General features: G+C 35.7%; 2 protein-coding genes and 1 long non-coding RNA gene across 5 annotated transcripts in view; 2 read left to right on the forward strand and 1 right to left on the reverse strand.

Annotated features, from left to right (window-relative positions):
• Window positions 1-4251: 4251 nt before the first annotated feature.
• LOC144964382 (uncharacterized) lies at window positions 4252-11990 on the reverse strand. The gene is made up of 3 exons (XR_013643821.1): window positions 11902-11990; window positions 6827-6950; window positions 4252-4553 (listed from the first exon to the last, which is right to left on the reverse strand). It is a non-coding gene; the product is annotated as an uncharacterized LOC144964382 (long non-coding RNA).
• LOC144964374 (serine/threonine-protein kinase Nek8-like) lies at window positions 5378-12605 on the forward strand. Of its 2 annotated transcripts, XM_078898547.1 has the most exons (4): window positions 5378-5500; window positions 5945-6000; window positions 7411-7587; window positions 12439-12605. In XM_078898547.1, exons 3-4 carry the CDS (start codon window positions 7435-7437, stop codon window positions 12457-12459), a joined length of 174 nt encoding a protein of 57 aa, XP_078754673.1. In that variant the 5' UTR covers window positions 5378-5500; window positions 5945-6000; window positions 7411-7434; the 3' UTR covers window positions 12460-12605. The 2 variants fall into 2 exon arrangements, with proteins under 2 accessions (XP_078754673.1, XP_078754682.1); XM_078898556.1 differs by lacking the exon at window positions 5378-5500 and having other exon boundaries at window positions 5852-6000.
• Window positions 12606-14320: 1715 nt separating this feature from the next.
• Window positions 14321-15757, forward strand: part of LOC144978704 (uncharacterized) — a 32936-nt gene continuing 31499 nt past the window's right edge. Inside the window, exon 1 of one of the 2 annotated variants that reach the window (XM_078925125.1) lies at window positions 14321-14469. The gene's annotated coding sequence lies outside the window, so the exon portion shown is untranslated. Of the gene's footprint in view, window positions 14470-14518; window positions 14624-15757 lie in introns of those variants that run through there. The other variant, XM_078925133.1, reaches the window with a different exon arrangement.

Consider the following 15757-nt stretch of genomic DNA (forward strand, 5'->3'; position numbering starts at 1 on the left):
AACAGAATTCTAGATATTTTTTAAAATGTGCGCAATTAATTAAGTGAAAAGAGGGGAGGCGGGGAGGAACTGTGTAATGCAGTTTAGAAAGTGAAATATAAAAACATGTAGAATGTTGTTGGAAGATAAATACAATGGAATTAAAAATCCTTTCTTAAATATAGTCTAGCCTTGTGGAGAACATTGTGCCATTTGAGTCAATAAAAAAAAAATTATTCGGCGCACAACTCTACTGAAAGATTTGAAAATTAGAAATGTATTTTTTACAGATAGATAAACAGATAATTTGATTTTCTTTTATAATTCAAAGTCAGTGGAGGTGCATAAAAACGGTGCCAAACGCCACCAAACATGATCACCAGAGTACTGTACTGTAAGGTAAGTTCTCGATCCCAGCATCGTCTTTCATCTCTGCTCACGTCTGCTACTTCAGGTTTATTTTCGCAGTTGATTTTATTACCACAACCTGTTTTCATATACGGACAACTATATGTTGCTGTGTCACGGGTCAGAGGCTATAGCGGCTTACACTTCATGTTGGGCCACACATAAAAATCAACAGAGGATGTACCAAGTTACACAGACAACGTTGTTTACCAATCTGCCCTAATTAAATAATGGTGGGTATAATATAGAATGGAAATAGTTCATTCCCCGCGAAATTGCGGGCTTTTTACTAGTTTTCTTAGATATTATATTAATATGTTGTGAGAAATTGAGGGAACTATCAATGGTTATTCCTAAATATTTAAAATATTCAACTATCTCAACATCATCTTTACCGATCGTCACACGCTTTAAGTCGTTTTTATTTTTTTACACGAAACACCCGTTCTTTCGTTTTTTCAACATTTAATTCAAGCTGATTTTGTTCACACCAATCGGTGAATATATTAATTTGTTTGAAATAATTCTTTTCGGTAACTTTATCTTTTAATAAGCCAAGAATAGCAGTATCACCTGCATATTTCACTGTAAAACAATTTTCAAAGGACTGTCTGCAGTCGTTGGTGTATAAGATGTACAATCAATGCTAAGACAATTTCCTCCCTACCCCGTGATATAAAAAATTGAAATACTTTCTATGATCTTTAAAAGAAAGTGCAGAGTGTTTTATTGATATTTAGTTGAACAAATTTAGGTAAAAAGTGCTTTCTTTTGTTCATTTTAAGTTTAATATTATTTCTATGTTCATCCCATTTTAATTTGTCATAAATTGTATAATAGCATGCTTCGTTTTTTAAAACCAGATAATCTTTAAGAATTATATTTTTCTAAATTCTATTATCAATTATCTATTTTTGTTAACTTTTTATTTATGAGAGCCATCGTCACACCGAGAGTACTTTGTATTGACTCTCAATTAAGATATATAGAGTTGTGTTGTCTGCAAATTTTAATAAAGGGGCACTGAATCTTGAGCTTTGGCAACAGTTTATGTACAGAATGAACACTATGGGTGAGATTACAAAGTTCTTAGGAGCACCAGTATTTATGGTTGACTCATCGGACCTTTTTTCCTCCTGTACTTATATACTGTTTTCTATTGGTCAAAATTCAAGTAACCAGGGAATTACACGTTTGTTTATATAAAGATGGGACAAACGTTCAAAGAGTAGGCGTGGTTGTATAGTGTTAAAGGCTGACGAAAAGTTAACAAAAAGAATCCTGCATTAACTTTGGGGAGTATCTAAATGTTTGTAGATATCATTGGTAAAAACAATAATAGCGTCTTCAACTCTGCGCTTTTTGATATGCAAATTATTAATAGTGATCTATAGAGAGAGAGAGAGAGAGAGAGAGAGAGAGAGAGAGAGCGAGAGAGAGAGAGAGAGAGAGAGAGAGAGAGAGAGAGAGAGAGAGAGAGAGAGAGAGAGACACTAATGTCATTGTTAATTTTTAATAATATTAGTTTTTCGAAACATTTCATAACAACAGGTCTGAGATTTGGTACCACCACCACTACCACCACCACTACTTCTACTACTACCACCACCACCACCACTACTACTACTACTACTACTACTACTACTACTACTACTACTACTACTACTACTAATACTGCTGCTGCTGCTGCTACCACTGCTGCTACTACTACTATTTCATCTCTATTACGTCTTTTGTTTTTCATTCATTTCGAGAAAGGTCCCACTCTCATACTCTGACCTGCCCTTATCATTCTTATAACACCCTAGGGACTCTCTAGTCACAATCACACGCAACACTAATGTTTATTCAACCACCAAAGAATACAAACGCAACAATAGGATTCAATAGTCTGATGTCACGTCCGCCTAGCAGCCAAGCTTGGCACTAAACAAGAAAATCAGCACTTTTTATTCTTCATGCTGGCTAGAACTTTTTCACATGTTATGTAATCAGAATGTATAAAAGTCAAAACATGATCAGATTTATAATATTTTTCTCCTCTGAATACACTTTTATGTTCGTTGGAGAAGTATTTCATAGGGGCGGCGATGGAGATAATGGCGTCCGCCATTTTTCTGATAGTTTAGAACCAGTTTACTATGCATCATTACGAGGGAAGTGACGTCACAACTGTTGAACCCTATTCTGACTACATTTAGTTTTACTTGTTTTCAACGCTCCTTTGTTTACTGTTTTGTAAAAAGAAAGGTCTGTGCCCGAAAAGTCTATTGTCAGTTTTGTTCCCATCCGAAGTCTTTTCATTTTCACCTTTTCACGATCCTAGGCTTCAGACACTCTCTACTGAAGCATATTTATAGGCAGGCTAGTCTCAAACTCAAAGAGCCGCTTTGTAACCCCCCTCTCTCTCCCCCCCCCCCCCCCCCCCCCCCCCCCCATGCGACCTTCACTCTCTTCATATGATTAATATTAATTATATAATCAGGAATGGAAAGAAATATAGATCTAGTGGTAGTAGCAGTAGTAGTAGTAGTAGTAGTAGTAGTAGTAGTAGTAGTAGTAGTAGTAGTAGTAGTAGTAGTAGTAGCAGCAGCAGCAGCAGTAGTAGTAGTAGTAGTAGTAGTAGTAGTAGTAGTAGTAGTAGTAGTAGTAGCAGTAGTAGTAGTAGTAGTAGCAGTAGGAGGAGGAGGAGGAGGAGGAGGGGGGGGGGAGTAAGAGTAGGAGTAGTCGTAATAGTAGTAGTGGTGGTCATAGTAGAAATCAGCCGCTTATGTGGAACGATCTGTCGGTAACAGATTTTTTAGAAAATACACATATAATCTCTCCTGGTCAATCGTCATCTAATGTCGGTAAATTGGAACGCCGCTTAATTGGAATGATTTTTGAGTAGCGGCACTGTTTAAATTAATCAGTTTGAATTGTACTTCCATTAGAAAAATGGTGCCATTTGAAATATCAGACCTTTAATTAAATACACGTCGATCTCACTCAACATTTGTAATATAATCACATCAGACACTTTAAGGTTTTTCTAAAGCTATGCGCTTCACAGCGCTTCATTCGCCACCCTATAATATCTAACACAATTTCCGATGTACGATTCGGAGACACCGGATAACTTCTTGCCAATACTTAATGCAATATCACTCCCATGTCGAGTGAATTTACAACAAAAAAAATTACATCCAGAGGAATTCAGTGTAAAAAAAGATAGGCACTTTTCCATTGAATGACCGATTAGTAAAATGATCAGTGACAATTGTAATGATTTCAAAATCACAGCGTCACCTTTTATAACCCTGCCTGAATTACAAGCAAGCCGACCTTATGATTTTATGACGCTGCATTAATTAAAGACAAGCGAAAACACGGGAAATTGCCAGACGCCTTCGTAATCTATCGCCTAACACTGCCACACACTTAACTACGATTTATGATGTTATAGAAGTATCCAATTTTACCTAAATGACTTCATGAATATCTCATCTCAATTGACCAGTCAAAACTCGTGTCGCACACTGCCATACTCTTAACTACGGTTTATGGAAGTATCCAGTTCTACCTAAGATTACCGCATAATGACGTCATGAATATCTCATCTGAAATGACCAGTAAAAAGTTGGTACCAACAACTTCAGGAATCAATTATTGGTCCTCGCCAAAGGCTCAACTCCGACCATTTTGAGTTGGGTTAAATTTCATGAACACTCGACAGACAGTAATATAGTTTATGTTTAAAGAAATAGGTAATAGTAGTGGCAAATGTGGCACGTTACATAGGGATGGATCAGTTCATAAGATAAGTCTTAATTCCCGTTAAAGCAGAAATACTTTAATATAAATCAATAGAATAGCCTCACACGATACACGTTAACAAATAATTAAATAGAAGAATAATAGTAGAATTTTAATTAATTAAAGTTAGGTTATAGGTAAGTTAATTTTTCATCCTCTTTCGATTTGATGCTCAATTTAGTATTATTTGTTCCGTAACTGTTTTCTAGAGGTTGGCTGTGATTGATCGCGTATTTCATTTGTCTGCTTGCGGCGATAAGGGTTGCCTGTTTACTTGGGGATGGGTTTCTTGGTCACTCTTTAGTTGTCCCAGTGGGTCACTTGATTAGTAGTTCCTAGATATCCAGATATCCCGATATCCAGATCCAGATCTGTTAATATATAGGAGCAAAATTTTGACTAGTTGCAAAGCCTTGTTTTCCGCATGAGCAGTGATGTGGTAAGGATTTCAATTTAAATGTAATTCATGTAAATGTAATTCATTCATTTGGAAGGCATACATACATATACAATATAACATATACATATAGAGAATGAATGTTGTTTACAAATAACATGAGTTATCAATTTCTGTCATTTGATAGGTTGCGTCTACTTACGACCCAGGCGAAAACACTACATTAATTATTACTCCCTAGACATACTAGTTTTAAATGGCATTAATTAATCATAACCCAATTTAAGTCCACGACTATAAGATTGATATAAGTATTCCGTGCCCTCGTTCACACAGTATTTTCCGCTAAATAAGATTGCGAGTGTCTGTCACGATAGCATGCCTAGTTCTGAGTGATTAATTGAGAGAAAGGCCGAGTTCGGCGATGCGCGTTCTGTTGTCTCAAAATGAGTCAATCCCAGAAAAGAATGATGTTCCCGGATTTGTTGGTGCCAGATTTTTACTGGTCATTTAGTCGAATCCAATCAAATATCGAGTTTTTTAATGGTCCTGGTTGGTCCGTAGGAAAGATATTCACGCCTCATTATGCATAATCTTAGGTTAATTTTACTGTAATCAAAAACTGTAGCTAGGAGTGACACGATGCTAAACGCCGCGTGCTTGGATCCTAGTCGCGCAACGACAGGAAATAATTATGCCGGCATTTGGCATGGCATCATTCTCGTCTCTCAGCTGGTCGTTAAATAATTCGGTGTTATAATCGGTGTCATTGTAATATAGGCAGGCTGTAAAATTATGTAGAAGAGGTTGGGTTATAAAATTATGTAGGCGACGCTGTGGGCAAATATGTATCTTTTGGAAATCATGAGAAAGTTAGGAGGGATTTGAAATAAATCACTACAATATCCTGTGTGAATAAAGGTACGGATTACTGAGATCAATATTATAGCCGCGGACTTTAATTGTAATAATTGCCATTTAAAACGAGTATGAGTAGTGAATAATCATTGATAAAGTGTTTTTTATTGAACCGTAAGTAGACACAGCCTATCAAATAATGGAAATTGATAACCCATGTTATTTTAAACAAAAATATTCATTTTATCTATCTATCTATCTATCTATCTATCTATCTATCTATCTATCTATCTATCTATCTATCTATCTATCTATCTATCTATCTATCTATTTTATATATATATATATATATATATATATATATATATATATATATATATATGTGTGTGTGTGTGTGTGTGTGTGTGTGTTTGTGTGTGCGTAAATATATATAAAGTTGTTTTTTAAAATTACAAAATCTATTTTCTTATTTGTTTTTTTTTATTTTTTTTATTTTTTTTTTTACAGGTGGCACCCTCTTGGACTTTCTTCAAGGTAGAAATGGATGTTTGTTGGAAGAAGATGTAGGTCATGTATTTTTCTGCTTCCTTATGAAACACACTATGTGACATTATAAACAACATACCATTTTAAGTAACTTCTGAAGTATATTTCATTGCATCAGTTTGTATGTCATATTTTTACGATTTTTGATCAGGTATATAACAATTACTATTATTAAAGTACTTATATTTGCATTTGAATTGCTTGATTTTAAATTATATTTCAATTGGAGAACTTCATACATCTTTTTTAATTTGCTGTAGTTTCCCTTTTAATGTCCATACTGATAAACAAGCTTTATGGTGCAGTTTTCATAAGGTCATTTGGACCATGAAAAACGTCTTCTTCAGTCGAGCTTACCTACTTTCAAGAGAAGCAATGATTGGAATACCAAATACCATTTAATGCATGCAACGGACTATTCAATTAATTAATAAAAAAAACTTCACTTTTGTTTTGTTTTTAGAACCTTGGAAATATTTTACCTAAAATATTGGAGTTGACATTTTTCAGACGGTTTAACTTGGTTTCATGATTGAATATATTACTTTTTCTCTCAGTTATTTCAAATAGAAAGTTGAAAAGGGATGTATAGCAAGCAAAGTGATAAGCAGAATTGAGAAGTTTAGCAGATCATGCATATCATGCATCACATATCACGAATCTATTACATGATCATGTTCATTACATGTAAAGATAATGTCGCAATGCAATTTTTATATATAACGGAAATGTTTACAATGTGACATCCAATCAGATATTGCATAGTCGCACTATTTTATGTATAATGAGAATGATCATGGTTATGGGGCTGCGTGGCTCAGCGATATGGTCTTTGCTTCTTACCCAGAAGGTACCGAGTTCGACTACCTGCCTTGTTGTATGGCCTTGAACATGTCACCTCGCCCTAGCTCACTTTGCGGTGCTGCACTGCGGCTGACGTCTGCGTTATTTCATTCAAAATTTCACCCTGGGGATGAATAAAGGGATTTTTTATTTTTTTAAATTGTTATTATGTTATAGAAGTGCGATGCCTATGATCTGCCAAACCTCTCTAATGATGAATGGTAGTGATAGGATTGATTCCTAGATTGTTTGATGAACTTCAACAGGGAGAGGTCTTTCCTAATCCTAAAAAAAACTGTTTTCCTCTCTTTTCCTTGTGCGTGACACATTCTCCTCTTTAACCGTTTCAATTAGTGGAGAAAAGTTTACTTTAAGCATAATTCTCACTAAAGCTGTTGACTTATCAATTTAGTGACAATATGTAGAAGGAAGAAAATGGGACTGCTGTCAAATTGGAGCTTTTATAAATTGACTACTTGAGGACCACACTTTAATTTTACAGTTCTTTTAGCTTTTCAATCATATTTACTTTTCGGCGTATAGTGTAAAGATAATTTCAATTGTTTTGTGTAACTTTCTTGCAGGAAATTCTCAAATACTTGGCGCAAATGCTGTTATCTTTGCAGCATGTCCACTCAAGACAGATTTTACACAGGGACCCCAAGACACAGAATATTCTGCTTGACAAGAAAAGAGAAATAGTCAAGATTGGTGACTTTGGTATTTCTAAAGTTCTTAGCACCAAAAGTAAAGCTTACACAGTGAGTTTCTTCAAAGGCGGTATAAACTCTCAGTTTTACCACTCATATTGTAGAAATATGCATGTAAATTTAATGTTATTTTTTGTTGTTTTTTCTGTTGAAGAGGGGGGGGGGGGGGGGGGGGGGGGGCTTGGAGGTTTTACTATTAGCAATGCTCATTGTAGACTTTTACTTTTTCAATTTTAATATTTCATAACTGTTAGATAATTGTGGTTGACTTCACGCTACTGGCTTTTCTTCCCTTTTTTCAGCCGTCAAGTTTAGACATATGTTTGTGTTAAGTTTGCAGAATACAAAGTTACTTATAACTATTTGAACTGCTAAAATTAAGAACACAAACGCATACAGATACGCATGCATGCAAACACACACACATACACACACTGATTTTCCCATTTTCACACATTTTTTTTTATTCTTCATCTCTGTCTCTGTCTCTGTCTGTCTCTCTCTCTCTCTCTCTCTCTCTCTCTCTCTCTCTCTCTCTCTCTCTCTCTCTCTCTCTCTCTCTCTCTCATACACACATTCACAAACAAACATATTTAAATAGATCATGTACAAAAAGTAATTTTAAAAATAATTGTTGCTAGATTTTAACGTTGAGGCAACAGACCAAAGAGGTTGATTGAACGGATTGTGTAATGCGATATTCAAATTTACTCTTTTCAAAAATGGATTATATACAAACTGTGTGTATGCAATGAAAGTTTGGAATGTTTGTAATGATTAAAAATATGTTTCTTCTAAAATTAAGATATATCTCATGTCCATTCGCCGTGGTACAGTTTAATATGCAATTTTTTGCGAGACATTTTCATTCTATTCAGCAGAACTTAACAAAGAAATATCTTACAAGATACTATTATGATCAAGTTTACATTTTAAGTTTTTGAGATTATGCACCAACAATCTTATACTTATATCCTCACCAAGGAATACGTGCCAAGCAAGCTATGCAGGTTACAAAACCGTTGTAATTACTGAACAAAAATCATTTTATCTATTTAACTTTTCTTATATATGTCATTCATATTTTTCTCTCTCCTTTTTTTTCCCTATTAAAAGGTTGTTGGAACACCTTGTTATATCTTTCCAGAGCTCTGTGAAGGGAAACCGTATCCTTTAACATTTTAAATGTAATATAGATGTGCTGTTGATGTATTGATAATTGAATCTGGTGGATTTAATTCTCATGGATGCACTGTGATTACAAAACAACCAAATAAATGCTTGCTTTGTGCATTTACACTATACAATCCATCTATGGATCTGTAGATCATTATTTTTTTAAAATTGTCCCTTTCAGGTAATAGAGCGCCTATCAATGATTTTCTTTTTCAAAATATGCAAATATCAGTATTTACATTGAACGAAGTACAAGCAGTTTTTTCGACCGCTCAACAACCTGGTGGTGGAGTAGATGGTCTTAAGATCTCCTTTCCCTACAGCTCCCTCTGCTTTATCAGCAATTTCATTTATGTAAGACCGTTTGTCTGCCTGCAGCTGTTTCTTCACTTTGTTGAGCACTGTAGTGTATCTGGTCGCTGCCATTTGCTTTTGGAATCTAGTTTTGGCTTTGGCATTGTTCATTGCATGTTTCACCCTTCTCCTTTCTTCTAATTTCTGCCACGTCTCCTCTCTGATCCATGGCTTCTTTTCGGGTTGTGGTTTTCCAAACACATTTTTTCACATGTCCCTGTGATAAACTCTTTCAGATTTGTCCATGGTGGATCTGTTTCCTCGGGCTCGTGGGTTTGAAGCACTTCTAAGGGGTTTTGGAGTGAAATCTTAAACCTTTCTTTAGTGTCAGTTTTTTTTCAGCGAGTTGAATATTTTTCTCTTGGGTTTTGAATTTATTTCTTGCTGACAGTCGCATCATGATCTTTGCAACAACAAGGTGATGGTCTGAACTGATGTCTGCACCTCGTCTAGCTCGTACATCTCGTAATGAGCGTCTGTACCGTTGTCTCACCATGACATGGCCTATTTGGTTTTCTATCTGATGCAGCTTTATGGCAACGCCTGTGTGAGAAAGGTGTGCCGCCAATCACAGCTTTTGTCAAAGCTACTGGCCGCCCAGAGCGTTGATATCCTCAGATTATCTATCTATCTATCTATCTATCTATCTATCTATCTATCTATCTATCAGGAAAAAAAGTTCCTATCTCTTTATTACAATAAAATTGATACCACGAATGACAAAATCGCCCCACAAATAAGGGAGTTATAAATTATTCAAAATATTTTTTAAAGTTATAACCCCGATCATTGGAGCCAAGACTAAAATGTACAAGTAAAAGTGTAGTTTAATATGTCTAATTAGGTTTATGATCATAAACCTGGCCTTTTTTTCTTTTTTTTTCCGTCCACAAATCAAGGTTAATCGAGCTCAGTCAAAGTAATTCATATAGAGATTAAATCGCACAGCGTCCCTGGTTTCATACAAAAGAAAATGGCGGCGCTCGACCTCTCACTTGCCACTTTTTATGACGTTTTCCTACCTGTTGTCGTCTCTAGTCCTGTATTCTCTATGGTGAGAACCATTCATAAAAAGCGGTCGGCCATAAACAACTATAAGGAGCTGAGTTACTTCAATTTTGTTTCTCCCATATGAAACTAAGCTACACATATTAATACTATTATACTCTAAATATTTTGAGTCCTAATCATACTCTCATATGTCATACTACATGAGTGCGTGCACACAAACACCCCCCCCCCCCCCCACACACACACACACACGCATGCACATAAACACACCAATGAACAATTTCCCCTTCTCTCTTCCTCTCTCTCTCTCTCTCTCTCTCTCTCTCTCTCTCTCTCTCTCTCTCTCTCTCTCTCCCCGCTCTCTCTCTCTCTATTACACACACACACACACACACACACACACACACATACTCGTATATATATATATATATATATATATATATATATATATATATATATATATATATATATATATATAAGGCATAAAAAAAAAAGTTACAGTAAAGTTGCATATCATGAGATTTCCTCATCAAATTTACATTTTAGATTATTATTTGGGTGCCAAATACTATTCAATATTATCAACACATCAACAAAAACGTACATACAAATTCATAAAGCTCCAGCTCACTCTCTATCTATCTATCGATCTATTCATTTATCTCTCTCTCTCTCTCTCTCTCTCTCTCTCTCTCTCTCTTTCTCTCTCTCTCTTTCTTTCTTTCTTCCTCTATCCACTCCCCTCCTTTATTGTAATGCATTGTTAAGACTTTTGCAGACTTATGAAGCATTTACTGATTTGATTGCAGAAGGAACGAAAGTCCTTTTGTATTTGTTGATTCTGCACTGTGCGAGAGCATACCTTCTACCTGATGGGAGAATTTTAAATTCTTGATGAAGCACATGGTTTTTGTTATTAATGATAGAAACAGGTTTTCTAATGAGATGTTTTTGATGCAAATGTTCAACACCATCCAGAGGGGAATTTATTATTTTGCTCGATTCTTTGATAAGTTTATTTATGTTTGACTTTTCTCTTACCCCACATCCACCAATTCACACTGTAATGCCAAATGTAATAACGCTCATAATGAAGGAGTTGTAAATTTGCAGCATGGTCTTTTTGCTGACATTAAAGGATCTTAATTTTCTCAAAATATACATTCTTTGTGTTAGTTTTTTTTAACCCATAGTGTCGATATGATGTTTGAAATTCAAATTGTGACTAAGCGTTATGCTCAAGTATTTAAAATCATCTACAATTTCTACATCAACATTTCCTATTTTAACAGGTTTAAAATGTTCGTATTTACTGTTGTTGGTAAAAATTTGTTCTTTAGTTTTTGAGGTATTAATTTCAAGAAAATTGTGCTGGCACCAGTCTACAAATTTATTAACTTGATTAAAATATGCATAAAGTCGATTAATGGTGGTGTAAAATCAAAGAATTGTGTGAACCGCTGTCGGTCCAGGGATGGTAAACTTAATTGGACACATGCCATCAATAATCAGAGTGGGAGGATCTTAGATAGACATATATTAGATAGATTGATATATAGATATATGTGTAGATAGATAGATAGGTAGGTAGGTTGCTAGATAGATAGATAGATAGATAGATAGATAGATAGATAGATAGATAGATAGATAGATAGATAGATAGATAGATAGATTGATCAAAGTAAACAAATCCCTCTCTCTTTTGTCTATTTGTCGATGTATGTTTGATTTCTATTGCTATCATTGTTATTCATATAAACCCGATCAATGGAGCCAAGCCTATAATGTACAAGTAAAAGTGTAGTTTAATATTTCTAATCTAACCTGGGCTTTATTTCTATTTTCCGTCAACAATCAAGGTTAATCGAGCTCAATCAAAGTCATTAAAATAGTGACTTAATCGCACAGCGTCCCTGGGTTGCATAAAAAAAAAAAAAGAAAGAAAAGAAAATGGTGGCGCTCGACCTCTCACTCGCCAGTTTTGATGACGTGATAAACACCCCTGTTGTCACATCTGCCCCTCTCATTTATCTGTGGGTCTGTGCCAGAGACGGAGGAAGATGGAAGAGTGCTGTTGAGGCCCTATGCTTCGCCAGGAGCCGAAAGGCATAAGTCATAAGTCATAATATGCCTTGATTCTTATGCTCTTATTTGCTTATTTATCTCTCTCCACCCCACTAACATAATTGCAACCCGTTAGGGTTATTATTAATAATTATATTATTATTACTATTATTAATATTATTAAGATGAGATGGTGTTGTCAAGGGTTCGCTAATTGAAATCCTTTCAATATCACTGCTCATAAAGACTCCAGGATTTTGCAACTTGTCAAATTTTTGCTCCTCTATGTATTCGCAGGTCTGGTTATTCACTAAATGAGGATATTGTTACTCAGTAAACAAAGAATGACAAAGAAACCATCCACGAACTGAGACAGCAAAATAGACGACCTCAACAAATAAGTTAAGAACAATTAACTTTAATTTGAGCAATATAACGAGAGAGGATGAAAAATTAACGTACCCATATCCCAACTTTAATTAATTAAAAATCTACTATTATACTTTTGTTTAATTATGTGTTAACGTGCTATTTTGTGAGGCTTAATACTTTATCTTATGAACTTTATCTATCCCTATATAAGGGGCAGCGTGGCTCAGCGGTACGGTCTTTGCTTCGTACCCGAAAGGTTCCGAGTTCGATCACCCTCCGCTGAGCTGTGTGACCTTGAGCAAGTCACCTCGCCCTAGCTCAATTTGCGGCGCTGCACTACGACTGACGCCTGGGTTATTCCAGTCTTCCCTTGGAATAGACCCTAAAGAAAAATTTCCCCTACGGGATGAATAAAGGGAATTATATTTTACTTTATTTATTTTATAAGTGCCACATTTACCACTACTACTACCTAAACTTAAAACTCTATTACTATCTGTTGAGTTGCCAGGAACTTAACCCAACTTTACCAGGGTGAAATAGGCACCATGTGACTTCTGTATCTGGAGAAAACTATTTTACTTCTATTTGTCTACCTTCCACTTCTCCTATATATATATATATATATATATATATATATATATATATATATATATATATATATATATATATATATATATATATATATATATGCGAAAACACTGATAGTTAAATTCTGGTCCCGGTGTTTTGTCTTTTTGCAAGATTTCTCCTGACACATAATACGACTCAGATTTTTGAATGAAAGACAGGTGGTGACAGGCGACTGGCGCTTAAGAACAATTTAACATGACCGGAGGCGTAGAGATTCACACTGGAGTCGGAGCTGGAAATTAACATTCAATATTGCTCATACTCATATGTAAAATGGAGATTCAACAGACAACTTTGGCTCCATGTTGTTCTGTTAGGGAAAATAAATTCAGCATTCTAAAGTGAATTGATTTAATTAAGCGAACAGGCGGAAGTTCGACATATTTATTGAAATAGTTAAATCATAATCTCGCAGGAACGAATTGACGTCACTCAGTTCTTTGTTATCTTCTTAGACAGCCATTTTGATGATTTGTTCTCACAAAATTATATCAATTAGACAATAAACGTTTCAAGTTCCCAATAGTTTTGTGAATTGGCAGTTGGTACGTTGTATCCGGCTGGCGGATGTGAGCATTTTACTTAAACGCATAGCATAAATTGAAGAAAATGGCTGCTCGAAAAGTGGCAATTGTATGTTATGGGTAAACGCAGACCATCCGTTTAAATTATTATAAATCTTATAGAATTGTGATCAGAATAGTAAGAGAAAAAAAAAAGGGGGTGGGGGGTGATGTCCACGTAAAGAAATACAACTGTTTTCAGATAAGAGGAAATATGTAGGAGAGAGCTAGGAAAAAAAATCAAATGGCGGGCAATAATTTTTTGACTTTTCTTTTTCAATACTGAACAACTTTCCGAGACCTCCGATCGCTGATGGTGATCATCGACTAATATATGATTGTGTTAAACTTTTATAAATCGGAAATAATTTTTAAAAAATTATCAAGCCCTACTTCCACATCCGACAAGTCCAAGCAAACCCTGAGTGAACGTTGAAAGCGCAGCTACAACGCACAGTCAGCCCACCTCACCGATCGCTACACGCCGAATAAACACATCCCAGGCCATTAGGCTATGCTGGGACTTCATTGTGACGATTGACGTTTCGGCTCGCAACGCACGCTGCGCCCCACTTTCGCGGCAAGGTTTCTTTCCACCATTTTAATTTTATGACGTAGGTGATGACGTATGAATCCGCGAGGCCGCAACCGGACGGACGGGGACAACGATCACTTTGTCGATTGAATTAATGGTTTTGATGTTATTTGTTATACTCCACTCATAGTTGGAAAATAGTTCTTTATTCACTTAGAACGATAGGTAAGTGAATCACCCTCTTAAGTTAGGTTTCAACCTCTGCGATTTGCACAACCATTCGATTTCTTCGCCAGCTGCCCCCTCTTCCTGCGAGGCGAGATCTCACAGCGAGGCAATGGTGGCGAATCGGGGACGCAATGCTCTTTATTCTAGCTCGGTGAGAAAGTGAATGTCTCTTTTAAAAACATATTTTAAGCTTTCTAATGTCCACAGCAGCGTTGCTATTGTCTATAATTGAAGAGTTTTCCGCAAAGATCTTGTGATAAACACAGCATTGGCGGGGTGTTGAATCCTTGGAGACGTTCTTTCTTCCTCCATTGTTCGACTGAGTCGACTGCGGTTGGTCTCATTTTGACCATTTCACAATTCATTCCTTACAATCCGTTTGGCTAATTTGATAGAATTTTCGTATCCATTATCATTTCTATGTGCGAATTTATGTTTCAATTTGCTGGTTTTTATGGATCTAAATGAACTACGAATGAAAGGGAGATAACACGGTTAAACATTAGGCTACACCATGCCAAAAGAAAAAAAAAGTGCCTTTGACATTGATCTTGAGGTATCAAAGTGACCAATCATGATGTATGCGGATGGTCAAAGGAAATCATCATGATCCAAGTCAAAGCGTTGACCTTGATTGTGATAGGATTCTGATTACTGTCACTGTCACTGTCACTCAGTGTGACTGACACTCGATCCCATTCCAATAGCAATAATTTCTAATTTTAATTATCACATCATCGTCCCTACCACCACCACCACATAGTCACATAGTATTAGAATAGTAGGTAGTCTGATAATTTTTCAAAAGTGAAAATTAATGTCAATTTTACTTTTACTTTTACACATAAATGGATGTTTATAATTATAAACCATTTAATAGGTATATACCTTACTTTTGGATGTAGGATAAACGGTTCCAAGTCCATATATGTGATTATCCAATTGTCAGCTGGTTTTGATCTCTACACTGCCTTCTCTTCATGCAGGAGGCTCATTCGACTGCTTCATTCTTATATTTATTTTTACGGAGTTGCATAAGTTTGTTTTTTTTGGCTTTATTTTGCTGTCAGGATATATTTACAGTGCTTTTTAAAGCTCTTGTTTGTAGCACTTGTTTGCATCAATACCTCTTGATTATAAGACGTTTAACCGTACAAACCTTTTCTGTATGCAGGCGTTAGGTGTCAATCTGTGAGAGCGATATCTAGTGTTACTTGCTAGGTCGTGCTAGGTATCGCTCAGAAATTTTTGTCCTGATTGCATTGGCTTTCATAAGTTAAATAAT

Source organism: Berghia stephanieae, chromosome 1, assembly GCF_034508935.2.
Source record: "Berghia stephanieae isolate SIO BIC M18660-M18661 chromosome 1, UCSD_Bste_1.3, whole genome shotgun sequence".
Classification (NCBI taxonomy): domain Eukaryota; kingdom Metazoa; phylum Mollusca; class Gastropoda; order Nudibranchia; family Aeolidiidae; genus Berghia; species Berghia stephanieae.